The 19,255-nt window shown below is 43.2% G+C and overlaps 1 protein-coding gene across 1 annotated transcript in view; it reads left to right on the forward strand.

Moving 5' to 3' along the window:
* TULP4 (TUB like protein 4) overlaps nucleotides 1–19,255 on the forward strand; it is a 196,324-nt gene that overhangs the window by 35,711 nt on the left and 141,358 nt on the right. The window contains exon 2 of the mRNA XM_081530138.1: nucleotides 16,443–18,669. Coding sequence (XP_081386264.1) covers nucleotides 18,418–18,669 — 252 coding nt within the window. The 5' untranslated portion in view covers nucleotides 16,443–18,417. The remainder of the gene's footprint in view (nucleotides 1–16,442; nucleotides 18,670–19,255) is intronic.

Raw genomic sequence — 19,255 nt, forward strand, 5'->3', positions numbered from 1 at the left:
ACAAACACCTGTAGAAACACCGGTAGAAAATGAAACAAACACCCGTTTATAATCCTTGTTATAAGAAACAGGACGTGTGGTTTAACCTTTCATCATTTCCTCACAGGTGGGGAAAAAGGTAAAGAAGAGTGAATGTTCCTGAGAGAACGAGAGAGAGGATCTGAAACCATGGTGGGACATGACAGTGAGGGGACTTCTGCTGATTCCGGGGGCCTAGATTTCAGGAGATGGTTTCATCTGAACCTCATTGAAGGGCTAGGCTGGGTGTGTGCGTGGGGCAAGAACATCCATTAGCAAAGAAAGGAGGTGTCTTCTTAGCTCTAAAAAAGAGAGTTCCTTTTGAATCTTGTTGGATTTGGAATTTGAATTTATGCTACCTGCATAGTCTGGAAAACCCCAGGCTGAGAAGTTCATCTCATTGCATCTGGGTTGGAAGCGCCCAAGGGCTTGACAGAAGTAAATGCAAATCCCCTCTAGAAGAACCCCATTGTCACCCCACTGATTAAGAACTCTGAAATATGAACAAACGACGAAAACTCGACGTCTAAGGAAATGAGCCACCATGGAGGAGAGTCGCCTTGGAGCCCATTGTGTTGTGCCATTTGTCCATCCATTCATGCCTCTCGTTCTTCCCTGTCTTCACTGTCCATGAGGTGCTCTTCTCAGTGCTAGGTTTATAACGGCCAGATATTCAGTGGGGAAGTGGGTGTGGCTGTTGACCCAAGAACTTGGTACATTTGCCCCGGAGTCCTGCCCACCTCAGATTTCTGAGTCACTTTGAGGAAAATGGTGCTTTTTCCTTCCCAGTTTGAAGTTCATTATTTTACAAGTGAAAAAACTAAGACCACTGGTTAAGTGACCTGCTCAATATAATAAACCTTGGTTTCCTTGTCTGTAGAATGGAGATAATACTTACCTCTCAGGTGCTGCCATGATGAAAGGTTAAACCACACGTCCTCTGCCACAAATATACCTTTTCTCCTTCTCTGTGCCCATGATAGTCACAGACAGTATGGACTCAGTTCTGATTTTCAGGCAGGATACTTTTCTACTACTGGTTTGATTCACAAGAGGTCTTTGTTCAAGCCCATACAGAATCCCACGCTTCACTCTTAATCGTTCTCGGATTATTGCATGTTTGTGAGTTTTGCTTTCATTAGTCAGACTGTGAACTGTTTAAGGTCAGGGATCAGATCTTGTATTTTTATATTAATTTTGTATTATCTAGTCTTGTACTAGTTACTTGGTAGATGTTTTATTTTTTATTTTTTTATTTAAATTAGTTTATTTATCTGTTTTTTCACTTGACAATATTGTATTAGTTTTGCCATACATTGACATGAATCCACCATGGGTGTACATATGTTCCCCTTCCAGAACCCCTCTCCCACCTCCCTCCCCATCCCATCCCTCTGGGTCATCCTGGTACACCAGCCCTGAGCACCCTGTATCATGCATCGAACCTGGACTGGCGATTCGTTTCACATATGATAATTTACATGCTTCAATGGCATTCTCCCATATCATCCCGCCCTCACCCTCTCCCATAGAGTCCATAATACTGTTCTATATATCTGTGTCTCTTTTGCTGTCTCGCATACAGGGTTATCTTTACCGACTTTCTAAATTCCATATATATGTGTTAGTATACTGTATTGGTGTTTTTCTTTCTGGCTTACTTCACTCTGTATAATAGGCTCCAGTTTCATCCACCTCATTAGAACTGATTCGAATGTTTTATAATAATTGTTTATTGTTGCTTGATTAAGCATGTGGTGCCATTGGTAAGCGGAGAAGGCAATGGCACCCCACTCCAGTACTCTTGCCTGGAAAATCCCATGGACGAAGGAGCCTGGTAGGCTGTAGTCCATGGGGTCGCTAAGAGTCAGACATGACTGAGCGACTTCACTTTCACTTTTCACTTTCATGCATTGGAGAAGGAAATGGCAACCCACTCCGGTGTTCTTGCCTGGAGAATCCCGGGGATGGCGGAGCCTGGTGGGCTGCCGTCTATGGGGTCGCACAGAGTCGGACACGACTGAAGCGACTTAGCAGCAGCAGCAACAGCCATTGTTAAGAGGAGATGAAAATATTTCTCTCCAAAAAAGTCGTCATGGTCATAATGTTAGAATGACTCAGTGGTAAAGAATCCACCTACCAATGTAGGAGACGTGGGTTCAATCCCTGGGTCAAGAAAATCCCCTGGAGAAGGAAATGACTACCCACTCTAGTGTTCTTGCCTGGAAAATCCCATGACCAGAGGAGCCTGGTGGGCTGCAATGCGTGCGGTCACAGAGTTGTACACAACTGAGTGACTGAGTGCATGCACACACACACTTGAGAGTTTTGACAAAGTAAGAAAAGCTACTTTTGCTGGGTATTTATGATGTAGACATGTATATTGTCTCTGTTCCTGATGGATAAAATGGTTCCTACCTGGCTTCATGCTGCAGTGTCCTTTATAGTCCAGGACTGCTCGTTCGTGCATGCCCAGGCACTTGTGTAGGTATTGCTCACCAAGCTGGGACTCTCTCTATGTGTTGGAAATTATTGAATACCCCACAGCTGCTTCTGTGTAGCCCTGAGCTCGTGTTAGGATTGGAAATGTATCCCCTTGTCTGAGCACTGGGGCATCAGTCAGCTCTGGTCCCCTGCCTTCCTGCCCTGCCCTCTGCCCCAGGACACCACCTCGATGGACTGTCGGGACTGTCGGGCGTGCTCTGTGTGTCTGCCCTGTCCATCTATTGCCCGAGGGTCGGGCATTCTTGCTCATCGTTGGAACCAAGGAGGAAGCACTTGGAAGTTATCCTTCCCATAGAATCCAGCTGAGGCTGGGCCACAGCCAGGATTTCTGTTCTCTTTCAGCTGCTGGCTGCATTTCAGCGACCCATTTGAGCCCTTGCTATATGAAAAGCATGAAAATGCCAGGGGATTATTTCTGCAAGTAAAAAAGATGGCAGCAGATGTGAAAACAAATTTACTAATCATAATGTAAAATGATATTTGTTTTCATCTTAGTTTAACAGTGTATAGGTATTCATGAAAATATTTGGCTGTAAAAAAATGAAGAAAAAGAACAAACTGCCTTTATCTATTACAATCCAGTTCAGTTTAGTCCTTTGGAAAGAACTTCAAGTTGTAAGTTTAAAAAAAAATTACTGAAATTTATGTTAGTATTGAAATAAGCTTTAAAAGTTTTAAGTAATCCCGGAGATGTATCAAAATTCAGATTTACTGTAACCAGGTGTCCCTTTCATGCAGATATAATCACTCAGGAGTGTGGGACGTCTGAGTAGAGCTAATGCCACCGTTGTTTTCCAAATTCTTCACTTGACTCTGACAGTTTATTCTTTTTTTATAGGAAACTGCTTACATTTTGCATTTCCTTTTAGGCATGACCAAGAGAGTGTTTTCACCCCTAACCTAGACTTGTTTATGCTTGTGTGTGTACTAGCCCATAGCTGGTTGGAGTGTCCTGCGTCGTTGTGCGACTGTGAAACAACCCTGAGTTATTGGTGTTCCTCGTCGGCCTCTGTGTGGCGACATCGCCTGAGGAGCCTGGGGGATGTTTTTAGCTACTTGGAACTCTGTATCGTAATGGTGTTTATTAGTATTTCAAGAAAAACTAATTATCTAATTGTATTCAACGCATTTACTGTCATCCAAGACTGTAGTGTTTTAGATGACTGGAGCTTAACCTATTAAAAGTCCTAAGTTTCCAGCTCTTTTAATGGAAAAATTAAAAAGAATAAGCAGTTTGTTTTTTAGTTAGAGGATTGTTGTTGTTCAGTCACTAAGTCATGTCCAACTCTTTGTGGCCGCATGAACTGTAGCTCACCAGGATCTTTTGTCCTCCACAGTCTCCTGGAGTTTGCTCACATTTATTGTCCATTGGGTCAGTGATGCTATCTAACCAGCTCATCCTCTGCCACCCCCTTCTCCTTTTTCCTTCAGTCTTTCCTAGCATCAGGGTCTCTTCCAGTGAGTGGGCTCTTCGGATCAGGTGGCCAAAGTGTTGGAGCTTCAGCATGAGTCCTTCCAATGGATATTCAGGGTTGCATATTAAGTGTAGTCCTTTCAAATTCCTGATCTGATAATTGCAGCATCCCTGCCATTTCTGAGTCTGGTTATGATGCTCGCTCTGTCTGTTCAAACTGTTTTCTGCCTCTTAGTATATCTTGTAAGTTTATCTTCATAGCTGGATATGACGTACTGGTTAAAAAGGAACTGCTTTAAATAGGCCTTTAGTAACGTGGTGGGTAAGGTGTGGGGTGGGGGAAGTGTTCTGTAGTCCAGTGATTACGTCTCAGCTGTGTGTGCGTGTGTTTTTGAACACAGATTTCTTTTTTATTGTGTTAAACAATGTATAACGTGAAACTTACCATCTTAACCATTTCTAATGTGCAGTTCCGTATGTTAATATATTCACACTCTTGTGCAGCCAGTCTCCAGAACTTCCCCTTGCAAAACGGAAACTCTGCACATGTTAAACAGTGACTCCCCCATTCCTGCCTCCCTGGAGCCCCTGGCAGTGACTGTTGTACTTTCTGCTTTTATGGATGTGACTGTTTTGGATGCCTCGTGTAAATGGAGTACACAGTAGTTTGTCTCTTTGTGATCGTCTTGTTTCACTTAGTGAAATGTTTTCGAGGTTCATCCACGTTGTGGTGCATGTCAGAATTTCTCTCCTTTTTAAGGCCAAATAATATGCCTTTGTACGTGTATGCCACATTTTGTTTATTTATTCATCTGATGATGGACACTTGCTTTGCTCTCACCTCTTGGCGATTATAAATAATGTTGCTGTGAATCTGGGTGTGCAGGCGTCTCTTCAGGATCCTACTTTCAGTTCTCTTTTGTCCATCTGGAAGTGGAATTGCCAGATCAATATGGTGGTTGTATTTTTTGGGGAAACTTCATACTCCGTAGCAGCTATACCATTGTGTAGTCCTGTCAGCAGTACGTAAGCTGTGGGCCCTGCAGAATGTTGGTCCCTCAGGTTCAGTCTCTCCACTTTGAGGCTGGACCAGAGTTCAAGTACCTGAGAGTGTGACCAGCTGCCTGGTTTGCCCAGGACTGAGGGGTTTCCTGCGATGTGGGATCTTCAGTGCTGAAAGTGACACAGTTCCAGAGAAACTGGGACAGTTAGGCACCTAATTCTGATTCCACTGTTTATATCAGCATTAGTCCAGACAATTCTGGACAAATATGTATCTTATGTCTGCATTTGCTGGATAACTCCAGCTTTCTCCTGTATTTGTGTGTGCATGTATGTGTGTGTGCGTGCGTGTGCACATGCGTGCGCCCACGCATCCACGCGTGCCTTCCTCAGAGATTTCTCATGCTTTCCTGCAAGTCCAGCACAAATTTTGTTTGTTGTGATTTACTCAAGATCTAGTTATATAGTAGTGGGCAGGCCCTACAGAGCTGTAACCTGTAATTTCACTTTTTACTTCTGTTGTTGAGAGCATGTTACCATGTCACTCCCTAGTCATCTATAATATAGTTGCTGGTGGGTGCATATTTTTCTGCTTTATGTCTCTGCCAACATTTATTGAACTAATATCCCATTTTGGACATGTAAGTTATTTCAGATTTTTCTCTTATAAAAATGCTGTGGTGGAAACCCTTATAGCTGTATCTTTGTAGAAGATTATTTTTGTTTGATAAATTTCCACAAGTAGAATTGCTGAATCAAATGGTTTGTCGCATTTTAAGTCTTTTGAATTATATCACAAAATTGGTCTCTCATTTCTCTGCACCCACATGACACTAGGAATGATCGTTTCTTGGTCCTTGTCACTTTGATAAGTGAGAGGCTCTCCCTTTCTGGTGAAGGCACTTGACTTTTGATACCAGTGAGCCCTGTAAATGGTGCCTCAGTATTTTAGCATCTAAGTTTTAGATGTGGGCTCATCCTCAGAAGTATCTAATTCCCCCTCTCTTTTCAGCTTGTAATCAGTCTGTTTGTCTTGCAGTCTCCATGCCCTGCTTTCTCTGTACAGATGGTCAGATGTTCATGTTTCAGAACTGGCTGTAGAAATCAGGCGCAGAAAGTAAATAGGAGTGACCTTCCCCGAAAATGTCTCTCTTCCCTGTTTTCTGAACACAGCCTTGGACCTCAGGCTTGCAAAAGGCTGAGATTTGAATGGTTGGTGTTAATGACTGGGTTTATGAAGAGCATTCAGTCAACATTTATTGCTTCCCTTTTTCTTAGAAGACTGTTTGGGGCTCTGCACTGTCCCTAACACTTTATTGAACACTTCACTATATGCACTACTGGTGGGTACTGCAGGTGAGAGAGAAACTGAAATCAGATGTTTGTGGTTTAGTAGGTATGACAGATTACACAGAAAAATAGCTATACCACAAGCAGGGAAGACCCTTGCCCTGTGAGTCTGGACAGTGCTTCTGTGTACTATGAGCATCAAAAAGAGCTAGTGCTATTTGGTCTAAGACAGCTTCTCTGTGGAAGGCATCTCTGAAGTGGACAGTCAACAGGAAAATGGTTTGACACTCACACATTTGTAGTAAGATTGCATCTTGTAAGTAAGCCTGGGCAGAAGCATGCATTCAGCTCTTCAGTTATCATCTCACTAGCATGTTTTGAGAATTAAGAGCTAGAGGATAACAGCAAAATACATTAAATCATTACTAAACTCCATTATCTCTGCAGTGGTACTCTAGGTTTTTCACCTGTGTAGGTGTAGGTGGCAGCCAAGAGACAAGTGACTGCTGAGGTGGCCCTGTCTTCCCCCCTCCCCTCCTGCCCCATAGACCGTTTGACATTGATTTTTTAAAGAAATAAAGTATAGTTGTTTTATAATATTATATTAGCTGCAGGTGTACAACGTAGTGATTCAATATTTTTATAGATTATGTTCCATATAAAGTTATAATAATATAATGGCTGTATTTCCCTGTGCTGTACAAGTGTATTATCCTTATTGCTTATCTGTTTTATACACAGGAATTTGTACCACCTAATTCCCTACCCCTGTTTTGCTCCTCCTTCTTCCCTCTCCCCGCTGGTAAATGGTCTGTTATCTATACTGTGAATATGCTTCTGTTTTGTTATATACATTCATTTATTTTTTAGATTCCACATATATGTGATAATGTATACTGTATTGGTTTTCCTCTTTCTCACTTACTTCAATAAGTGTAATATACTTTAGGTCCATCTGAGAGTTTACCTTACCTTTAAAGGCAGTGTTGGAAGGCAAATTTGAACTAGCCTCAAGCATTGGAGAAGGAAATGGCAAACCCACTCCAGTGTTCTTGCCTGAAGAATCCCAGGGACGGGGGAGCCTGGTGGGCTGCTGTCTGTGGGGTCGCAGAGTCGGGCACGACTGAAGTGACTTAGCAGCAGCAGCAGCAGCAAGGCAGCTATTGAAACTAATTAGTAACCAGTTAGAACTGCCTTGGGCTTCCTTGATACTTGTGGGTTGTGGAAAATTCCCCAGGGAAAGGAGTGACTGTAATTAGAGGCAGGTCATTGTAGTTAAAAAAATGTGGAGTTCAGGCTCTGTTGCCATCTGGGAAAGGAGACAGCCTGGGAGCCCTGGGGTGGAGGAAGCCACCTGCCCTCCCCCCTACCTGGAGCCAGGTTGGAGGCAGTAGAGCCGCCATCCAGGAAGTAGAAATTTGTTGTTGTTGTTCAGTCCTGTTTGACTCTTTGTGACCTCGTGGACTGTAGCAGGACAAGCTTCCCTGTCCTTCACTGTCTCCTGGAGCTTGCTCAAACTCATATCCATTGAGTCGATGATGCCATCCAACCATCTCATTCTCTGTCACCCTCTTCTCCTGCCTTTGATCTTTCCCAGCATCAGGGTCTTTTCCAAGGAGTCAGTTCTTCGCATCAGGTGGACAAAGTATTGGAGCTTCAGCTTCAGCATCAGTCCTTCCAATGAGTATTCACGACTGATATCCTTTAGGATGGACTGGTTGGGTCTCCTTGAAGTCCAAGAGACTCTCAAGAGTCTTCTCCATCACCACAGTTGAAAAGCATCAATTCTTCGGTGCTCAGCTTTATAGTCCAACTCTCACATCCATATATAACTACTGGAAAAACCATAACTTTGTCTATACAGACCTCTGTGGGCAAAAGAATGTCTCTGCTTTTTAATATGCTCTCTAGGTTTGTCATAGCTTTTCTTCCAGGGAGCAAGTGTCTCTTAATTTTATGGCTGCAGTCACTGTTTGCAGTGATTTTGGAGCCCAAGAAAATAAAATCTGTCACTGTTTCCATTTTTTCCTTATCTATTTACTGTGAAATGATGGGACCAGATGCCATGATCTTTGTTTTTTGAATGTTGAGTTTTAAGCCAACTTTTTTACTCTCCTCTTTCACCTTTATCAAGAGGTTCTTTTTTAGAAATTGGGGTGTGTTTAATTTATATCACCAGTCAGGAAAATTCATTGTTCTTTCCTCTTCTCTCAAACCCACAAACAAGTCTGTAATCACAAGCTTCAACTTTAGCTTGTTTGGAATATTTCATTCAAAAGTTTCTAGTTTGTTTATTTTTTATTTCTATTTGGCATTCATCTAGCAACATCTATATGTTTTTTCCCAAATGTACTTTTTGCTTCTCATTTCAGTCTTCTGGTTAACTCTTGTCTTAAAATTTTATCCTTTAGGAAGAAATAGAGCTTTATTCTGAAAATTTCTTATCTCCATTTGTTACTGTTAGTATGTATTTTCTTTGTGGACACTTTCTTAGCTAGAGAACTAGAATAGCATTTTTTGATTCTTTATTGGGATTTTCTAGATTGAGAGAATACTCATTATAACTAAAAAAAACTCTCTTAATAATTGATTTGAATTGTCTAAAATCCCCATCCTACTGAGCCTTTCTAGTGCTCAGGGACTCCTGCCCACTCTCAGCTGTTGCTCGGTGAGATCCTCACCTCTGAAGATACATTCCTGACGCATCTGTGAAGAGAGAAGTACTCCACGCCCACCTGCCCCTCCACCATCTTGTCATCCCCTTTATCTAAAAGCCTCAGAGGACTGATGCCTAATGCAGTTCACAGGTGTTAAATCTGTTTATTGTGAGATATACCATCCATGTAGAAAAATATGTCAGACACAGAGATTGTAAAGAACAATGACAGAGGGAACACCCCAAAACTGCCACCCAGATCAAGACATGGACTGTCTGGATATTGCACCCCAGCAAGACCACCGTGTGTGCCCTTCCCTAATCACGGTTTCCAGCCCCCTTTCTTTTTCTGGTAACTAGTCTACTGCTTTATATTTTCCTTGCTTTAAAAATTTTACTTGTACTATCTATGTACAGTCTTAACTGATAAATTAGTGTGACTGTTTTGAACTTTATGTAAATGAATTCATGTTATAAGTATTCTTTCATAAGGTCCTTTTGCTCAGCATTGTGCCTGTGAAATTCCTTCCTCTTCTGTGTAGTGTTTATTTACATTACTGTATAGAATTCTGTTGTTTGAATATACCACACACGATCCATTTAGGTTGGTTTCAGTGTCTGGCTAATGTAAATGGCACTGCTGCTATAAATGGCTGTGTATTTATTCCCTGGAGAGTTTGAAGGATCTGTCTGGCACACATATTCAGGAGAGGAATTGCTGTTTGCAGAGCATTCACATCTTCAGTAGTACTAGCTAACACCAGCAGTTTTCCAGAGTCGTGAGAGCTTTATAGCTTTTAATGAATCCATTTCTATCAAAATTGTCTAAATGAAAAACATCTTCCCCAATTTATTTTATCTCTGATCTTTAACATTAATTTGGATAATTTAAAAAATAAATGAAAAATGCATTTTTATCCCCCCCAATAGTAAATTTTATCCATGTTGGTGGAAAGTAGGATCAGATAAACCAGAATAACCCACAGTGAGATAATTCTAGTTAGAAAATAGAATCTCTGACTGGGGGCAGGTGGGGCAGCGTGTGCAGCTTGGGACCTCCTGGGTAATAGATGTTCAGTTAAGGTTTGTTGGTCAGTTAATCCAGGAGTGCCTATAATTAGTATAGAATTTTTTTAAATGATGTACAATTCTATCCCTAAGTTGTACTTTCCCAAATTCCCGGACTCCTAATTTACCATTAGAACTGGATAGTGTGGAAAATTAGAGTGTGAAGCATCTTAGACTTAGCAGCAGCAGCAGCAGAAGATGGTTGTCGGATTGTTAGTTCAATCAGGCACATGTATTATTTGCTCTAAGATTGTAATCTCCTAAAGGCAGGAATAGAGTTTTCAGTGATTTAATGTAGGAATAGTCTGAAAATAAGCTGCAGTTAACAAAAGCATGTTTGGGCCAGAATTCAGAGGTTAGCATTGTTTATTCCTAATGAGAGATTCCAGGGGTGGCTCGTGGGCCTGTATTACAGTTTTAGGGTACAAACATCATAGTGCTACACTGTGCAATCTATTATTGAAAACTTTGTATGAATAGTTGTTTTTCTCACCTGATTTTAAAAATTGAGGTGAGATATATTAATACGTAACAAATCTATCATTTTTATCATTTTTTCCTGTACAGTTCAACGACAATGACCTTAATAGAAGTTCAGTTCAGTCGCTCAGTCATGTCCGACTCTGCGACCCCATGAATCGCAGCACTCCAGGCCTCCCTGTCCATCACCAACTCCCGGAGTTTACCCAAACCCATGTCCATCGAGTCGGTGATGCCATCTAACCATCTCATCTTCTGTCGTCCCCTTCTCCTCCTGCCCCCAATCCTTCCCACCATCAGGGTCTTTTCCAATGAGTCAACTCTTCGCATGAGGTGGCCAAAGTATTGGAGTTTCAGCTTCAACATCAGTCCTTCCAATGAACAGCCAGGACTGATCTCCTTTAGGATGGACTGGTTGGATCTTCTTGTAGTCCAAGGGACTCTCAAGAGTCTTCTCCAACACCACGGTTCAAAAGCATCAGTTCTGCGGCACTCAGCTTTCTTCACCGTCCAACTCTCACATCCACACATGACCACTGGAAAAACCATAGCCTTGACTAGACGGACCTTTGTTGGCAAAGTAATGTCTCTGCTTTTAAATATGCTATCTAGGTTGGTCATAACTTTCCTTCCAAGGAGTAAGTGTCTTTTAATTTCATGGCTGCAATCACCATCAGCAGTGATTTTGGAGCCCAAAAAAGTAAAGTCTGACACTGTTTCCACTGTTTCCCCATCTATTTGCCATGAAGTGATGGGACCAGATGCCATGATCTTAGTTTTCTGAACGTTGAGCTTTAAGCCAACTTTTTCACTCTCCTCTTTCACTTTCATCAAGAGGCTCTTTAGTTCTTCTTCACTTTCTGCCATAAGGGTGGTGTCATCTGCATATCTGAAGTTATTGCTATTTCTCCTGGCAGTCTTGATTCCAGCTTGTGCTTCTTCCAGCCCAGTGTTACTCATGATGTACTCTGCATATAAGTTAAATAAGCAGTTAAATATAGAGCCTTGACGTGCTCCTTTTCCTATTTGGAACCAGTCTGTTGTTCCATGTCCAGTTCTAACTGTTGCTTCCTGACCTGCGTACAGGTTTCTCAAGAGACAGGTCAGATGGTCTGGTATTCCCATCTCTTTCAGAATTTTCCACAGTTGATTGTGATCCACACAGTCAAAGGCTTTGGCATAGTCAATAAAGCAGAAAGAGATGTTTTTCTGGAACTCTCTTGCTTTTTCGATGATCCAGCAGATATTGGCAATTTGATCTCTGGTTCCTCTGCCTTTTCTAAAACCAGCTTGAACATCTGGAAGTTTACGGTTCACGTATTGCTGAAGCCTGGCTTGGAGAATTTTGAGCATTACTTTACTAGCGTGTGAGATGAGTGCAATTGTGCGGTAGTTTGAGCATTCTTTGGCATTGCCTTTCTTTGGGGTTGGAATGAAAACTGACCTTTTCCAGTCTGGCCACTGCTGAGTTTTCCAGATTTGCTGGCATATCGAGTGCAGCACTTTCACAGCATCGTCTTTGAGGATTTGTCCGACTGAGGATTTGAAATAGCTCAACTGAATTCCATCACCTCCACTAGCTTTGTTCGTAGTGGTAATAGAAGTACATGCACATTTTTATGCAAGCATTACCACTGGCCATGTCCAGAATTTTTTCTTCATCCCAAACTGAAAGTCTGTACCCATTAAATAAGAATTCCCCAATCTTCCCCTCTCCCAGCCCCTTGCAGCCACCATTCTACTCTGTCTCTATGAAATTGACTGCTCTAGATTCTTGATACAAGTGGAATTATATGTATTTGTCCTTATGTGTCTGGCTTATTTCACTTAGCATAATGTCTTCAAGTTTCCTCCATGTTGTAGCATGTGTCAGAATTTCTTTTTAAGGTTGAATAATATTGGATGTGTTTCCACATCTTGTTTACCCACTCATCTGTCTGAGGACACTTGATTCCTTCCACCTTCAAGCTTTTGTGAATAGTGCTGCTTTGAACATGGATGTGCATGTGCAAATATTTGTTTCGAGTCACTGCTTTGTTGGATAGTTGCTTTTTAACCTTTTTATACCAAACCCTTTTACTAGTGCTGATCTGACAGTCAGCTTCCCCCAGAAACCGATCAGTTACATCCTTATTTTCTCATGAGAAAATAAGACAGAAAGAAGGTGAGTGTCCCACATCGCCTGTTTCTATTAATGGTGCCACTAAGATTGGCACCAGCCTGGGCCTCACAGGTCATGGGGTCGCAAGCAGTCGGACAAAACTTAGCAACTGAAAAGATGAGCTTCCCTGGTGGCTCAGTGGTAGAGAATCCACCTGCCAGTACAGGAGACACGGGTTTGATCCCACATGCTGCAGAGCAACTAAGCCCGTGTGCCACAGCTGCTGAGCCTGTGCTCTGGAGCCTGGGAGCTGCAACTCCTGAAGCCCTCCAGCCCTAGAGCCCGTGCCCCTTAACAAGAGAAGCTGGCTCACTGCCCCTGGAGAGTAGTCCCTGCTTTCTGCAACCAGAGAAAAGCCTGAGCAGCAACGAAGCCAAAAATAAAGAACTACATGGAGTTAAGAACAGCAAAGAATTAAAAATTAAAAGAAAGGCACCTGCCTTTCAGTAATAAGGAGACTATGATTGTGGTTTTTTGTTGTTAGATTTTGGTATCCATTATCCATTTGAGAAATAATAAAGTTGCACGCCATTTTTCCTTAAAATAGCTGCCTTATTTGTCTAGCATATATGGAACTTTTAATTTTGAAAGTTTGGTTAAAAACCATAGCAACATACACAAAATGAAACACTTTTGTCTGTGCTTTTACTACGGAAGTTTATCCTACATACTGATTCTTTATTTTAATAGTTATTTAAGGCTTGCAGTCTGGAGAGTTGGGGTGTCAGTGATTTTTAACCTTTTTGGTTTTAGGGCCCCTTTTTATTCTCAAAAATTATTAAAGTCCAAAAAGAGCTTTGACTATGTGGGTGTTGGTACTCAGTCACTTTAGTTGTGTCCGACTGCAACCCCATGGACTGTAGCCCACCAGGCTCCTCTGTCCATGGGATTCTCCAGGCAAGAATACTGGAGTGGGTTGCCATTTCCTCCTCCAATGTGAGTGTGAGCTGCTGATTTACCATATTAGAAACTAAAACTGAGAAATTAAAAAATTTACTAGCTCATTTAAAAACAAACCTAAAAATTATAAATAATCTATTTTCTACAAAAAAATAGCTATATTTTCTAACTGAAAAGTTTACTGAGAAGAGTAGCATTATTTTACATTTTGGTACAATATCTTCAATGTTTAAACGTACTGAAAAGATAGTTATATTCCCATATTCAATCTGTTACAATATGCTGTTTTGTTGTAATGTCTAAAGAAAATCTGAAGTCAGACAGATATGTGGTTGGAAAAGGGAAGAGTATTTTAATAGTGTTTTCAGCTAATCATGGATATTTTTGTTACTATACCAGAACTCAACAAGTGGTAGTTTCTTAAAGGTTAGTAGCAATGTGGAATTTTAAATGTATTAGTGACTTTTTCGTACTTGATTATAATAAAATCCATTTGTCTTTCTTGCACTTTGAATGACTGTCAAGCATAATTGTTATCAACATGCATTGGTCATTTGAAAAATGTTGCTTCAAGCTGTGTGAATATTCCAAATACTGACACACTATGAAATATGAAGTCTGCTATCAAAAGTTCACCTTTATCAATACCACCTTCTTTTGCTTGCAGAGTGTCTTTAAGCCTTGGGATTCTATTAAGCACAGAATGATAGATGCTGTTTTTCCCACAATTTTAATTTTAACTTGAAAACTCTACTTTTATTGTTGGTAACAAATACCATCAGTGACAGCTCAGTTTGTTCATGTTAAAGAAAAATGTCTGCCAAAGACCAAGCCTGAATGACCATGATTTGTCAGTCATTCTTTCCAGGAAACATGGTGTTTCATGAAGAAGGCGGTTTGCTCAGCCCACAGCTGAGACTGGAGCACAGGTGCTTCTCCTCAGTCACCCCAAAGTGCCGCAGTCCGCACAAGGGCTGTGTGAGAGCTCACTGTTTGAAACAGAGTACTGAACAGCCATGTCCTCAAGGGGCGAGATAGAATAATAATAGTTTTTACTGCTGCATTAAGAACATCCTTAAACGTGGGTGGCATTTTAAAGCTCTGACAGCACTGGTACCGGCTGGTGCTGGGCCTTGGTCTGCACCACAGGGCTGGCGGCTGCCCCCACTGCTGCTTTTGCACCTTTGATAGAAATTGTCGATGCAGTGAAGAAGGTTTGTAATGTCTTAGTATTATTTTGAAAATAATTTTGGTGTTTTGGACCACCTTCTGTCTGGGGAGGATGTGGGGGAATGGGTGGTTTACATTGTCGTGTTTAATGTGGGTTAAACATTCGTAATCACGGGTCATGCTCTTAAGACGTTTAAACTCTGTGTACATATTGCTGGGTCCTGAGAAGTCGTTTTTGCTTGTCCCCTCCGTGCTTGTCTGCGGCCCGGGGGCTCAGGGAGTGGTGTCCTGGGGGTTGGAGCGTCTGGAGGGAGGACACAGCGTTCATTTGAGTTTGAGAGCGTTGGTTTTCACTTGTTCCCCCTCAGGTACAAGTGCTTCCTGAGAGAATTGAATTGTTTTGATTTTAGACACAAAGACAGTGTATGTACTGTGACTCATTTGAATTGGGGTATCTCAAGGAAGTTATTTGTAGCTTCTGCCTTGCCTTGGCGTGCGTCCTCTTAGAAACTTTTATTGAATAACTTGTCTGTGCTAAGTTCTGTGTCAGGGATGAGAAGGGTAGGTTCCCAGCCTCTGGGAGCACAGGGAAGAGAGTCAGGATGAAGCGAGGTGAAGGCTGTTGGCGGGTTAGCACAGGGTCTCTGGGAAGCTTGCCAGGAGAGGTGCTGTGTAGTAGGTGTTAGAGGAGATGTGGGCCTGGCTTGGCAAAGGAGCACAGGCCATGGCAACATGAAGGGGAAGCAGTCCAGGGAGTGGCCAGAGGGTGAGGGCTGAACACAGGCCAGATGCAGGGGCTGTGGCAGAGGAGGAGACGTGCAATCAGATCGTGAAGGGTCCTGCTGGGGCTGGATCTCATAGGCCGGTGGCTCTGAAAGCTGGTTCCAGACCAGCAGTGTCAGCATCTCTTGGGAACTTGTTAAAGATGCAGATATCCAGGTCCAGTGTCAGGTATGGGAGTGGGGTGGGGCTGGGCTGTCCATTTCAGCTAGCTCTCTGGGGGATGGCCTGGTGCGGGGGAGGTGAGGGAGCCTTGAGTTTTGGGCAGCCTTGAGTTTTAGAAAGATCACTCTGAGGGTTCTCTGGAAGGTGGGACAGGTGGGGAAGGTAGGGAGCAAGTCGTCCAGCGTTTCTGTGGATGTGATGTGGACGTGGACCAAAGGCAGCAGGAGGGGATGGGTTTGCTGGTGATAGATTCTCTAGAACTTTATTGCTAGTAGATGACGTAAAAGCCAAGAAGACAGCTGGGCTTTGCTCTGTGACCTCCTGGCAGTCACAGATGGAGAGTTTTAAAGGCTCTCGCTGCCTTGTGTCTTCAGGGAATAGCTTTTACTGAAAGGGAAAACATCCCTTCAGATAACTTGCTGGAGTCTCTTCCATCTCCTTTTTGAAGATGTCGCTTAGCTCAGGATGGTGACCTCTGGACGGGAAGCGTGCACATTCAGGGCTCCTGGTCTTAGAAGGGACAGCGCAGTGTCGTTTCGCTCACTCGGCACAGCTGCTGGCAAGCTTAGTAAATGGCCCATGGCATCAGCTCTTATGGTGCGTGTTGCCTGTGAGTCGGTGTGGAATGCTCTTTTACTATTGAAATCTTACCAGTTGGTAAGCTGGTAAGCTCCATTTGGTATACATATGTGTCCAGAGGGGTCTCTGATTTCAGTTACAGCGATTATTATGTTATTATATTATGTTCATACGTTTAGCAATAGAAGTGTGTTAAAACCTTTATTCTTTATTATTTTTAATTCTTTTTTTGTGTGTCCCATTTTGTCTTACAGATTTGTCAAACTCCAGGGCCTTCAAGCTGTGATTAATCTGATGGTTCGTGAAACAACTGGGAAAACAGACGTTTTATGTGCCATTTGAAGTGCGTGTGTCTATGTATATTTAAAACTTTCTTTCTATACATACACATTTACACAAGAAGACAGGCTCATTCTTGTGCGCTCTTGAAGAGTTTTACAACTGATGAAAATTAATTTAAGAATCAGATGGAGCAACTTGACACCACTGGGCTTGGGAGCCCGGGGAGAAAAATACATCACTAATGGCCAGTTTTCCATATGGTCTTCACGGGTAAAGAAAGTTTGCAAAAAGAAGAGAAAAAAAACTTGCACAGATCAAGCCTCAAAAATACCTCTCCAGTTTAAAGAAGGAACTAAGTGAGAAGGTGACTGAGGGGGAAGTGTGATTTCAAGCCTTGCAGGTGGGAGTGTGCCGTGCTTTTTGCACTTGATTTTTCAGCGGTTCTGGTGATTTGGACAGACGTTAAAATTCAGGACTGAAGAGTGGCTCTCACTGTGTGCTTAGGACTGGAGGAAAGGCAGCCAGGGTGTGATGGGGCAAGTTTGAACAATGAACTGATTCCTTTGCCTTTTTTCAGTTAACTGAAAAAAGTCCAGAAATTTTAATTTATTATTTCCCTTTTCCTTGCTTGTATCTGTAGGATAGTTACTTAAGGTAGCAATTGAAACTGCTAATCACAAAATAATTATCAAGGCGCATCCTTGTAAAGCTTCTTTCCTTGGACTGTACCTGGGGCATTTGGAGACGGTCTCTGAAGGTAGTCAGGAGAGTGCCCTTCAGACAGCACGGTCACTCTTCAAGGAGACAGTGAGAAAAGAACCTGACTTTTGCCTGTGTTTCCATTTTAAGGGGTTCTCTCCCCTGTTGAGTCCAGGCATACTTGCATGTAAGAGAAGGACCAGTTGATGGGCTTAATTCTGAGATTATTTTTTTCCCTTCAAGATGGAGAAGCACGTCATCCTTAGGAGCAGAAAGGGGAGGAGTGACTAGGGGAGGGAGGACGGGGACCTCCTGCAGCCCAGCTGGGCTCCCCTTTGTCAGCACGCGTGTCTAGATTTCGCTGGAGGCCCGCGCTCCCGTAGAGCCCTGGAACCTCCTGGCTCTGCTGGGGGCAGGGGCTTCCTTGCCTGCCTCTATGGCCCCCAGGGCTGCGTCAGCCTGTGTCGCGGCCCTCCCTGGGGACACAGCCACCTGCCGGGAAGCCCAGTTGGGCTCTGAAGTTGGAGGTTTCTGGCTCTGAACAGCGAGGAAAGAGTTGTTTTTTTTTTTCCTCCTAAAATTTGGACTGCTGTCTGCACAAACTCCGGTCTGTTTTGCACGGTTTGTGTGCCTTTTTTTCCCTTTATGCAATCTTCTTCAGCTTTAGCAGCAGAAATTTGTCTAGCTGAGAAAGCAAGCCCGCAGGTGGCTTCAGAAGGAAGATGATCCCATGTGATCTTTCTCTGTATCGGAACTTTTGAAGGGGACACTCCAGCTCGAGGGATTCTTAAAGCCTTAAGTTACTTGAAATCTATGTATTTGCAGCCCTTTGTGTCTGGAATCACATTACACTAAACTGGAATCTCAGGCTGAATAAGAAGAACCAAGTGAAAAGAACACTCAGTTTCTTTATCACCACTTGTCAATGATGCTCTTTCTCCAGAGGGTCAGCTGGCTCTTCCTCTAAGGACTTGAAAATAAAAACGGACCCCACTTTTTTTTTAAGCATTACCTTTTCTTAGCAGACTGCCATCATCTTTTATAGAGGAATTTTTTTCACTATGCATTTGGTGGAGCTTTATAAAATACTGACTTTCTAATTAGAACCAGGTCAGTTTCAATTAAAGGGGGTCGGGCAAAACAGCGCAAGCCAACCACAGAAATAACACCAGTCAGTGAGAGCTATTGGTTTAAATTTTTCGGCATTCAGCCTTGCTCTTTAAGTAAAACGGTTCTTCCAAAAAAAGTATGTATGCAGCGGTGGAGCATGGGCCTGTCCTGTGCAGCGACTCCAACATCCTCTGCCTGTCCTGGAAGGGCCGTGTCCCCAAGAGTGAGAAGGAGAAGCCCGTGTGCCGCAGGCGCTACTACGAGGAGGGCTGGCTGGCCACGGGCAACGGGCGCGGCGTCGTTGGGGTGACCTTCACCTCCAGCCACTGCCGCCGGGACAGAAACACTCCGCAGAGAATCAACTTCAACCTGCGGGGCCACAATAGCGAGGTGAGCGGGCTTCTGTTTCGCTTTTGGTCTGGTCACGGGCAATGTTTGTGAGCCCCACCTGGCATGGACTCCAGGTTCTCAGACGTGCTGCCAGGGGAGACTTCTCAGATGTGAACCCTGTCTTCTGTGTGTGTTCCCAGGGAGACACGATTCCCGGTGGCCTGTGTCACCTCTCCAGCACCCCTTGTTCTCCTTTCGCCATGGTGGGTGGGCCGCCCTCTGGCAGGGACACCAAGGCAGCGTTCTGACCAGGTGTGAGATTGGATGAGATGCTCCTAACCTGCCTGTCACGCTCTGAGCCTTATGGTCACCTATATCCAGACAGAGTCCCTGCTCCTGGGTCAGACGGGCCGTGCAGACCACGGACATGGTGCTGTCTCGGTCATGCACAGTTCACATCTGCATGCTTGGTGGTGGTGTCACACCTAGTGTGTATTCTTGTGTCAGAGGTAGACAGAGGAACTAACCGGATGGAAATCAAGGGAATAATTAGTGGGACAAGAGCCACTGTTTTTCACATCTGCTGGGTATAGTATATTGAGGACATTATGCTATGTATACTTGTGTATAGATTCTTTTGGGCTTC

The sequence above is a fragment of the Giraffa tippelskirchi genome, chromosome 9 (genome assembly GCF_054371585.1).
Source record: "Giraffa tippelskirchi isolate mGirTip1 chromosome 9, T2T-mGirTip1v1.2.pri, whole genome shotgun sequence".
NCBI classification, from domain to species: Eukaryota; Metazoa; Chordata; class Mammalia; order Artiodactyla; family Giraffidae; genus Giraffa; species Giraffa tippelskirchi.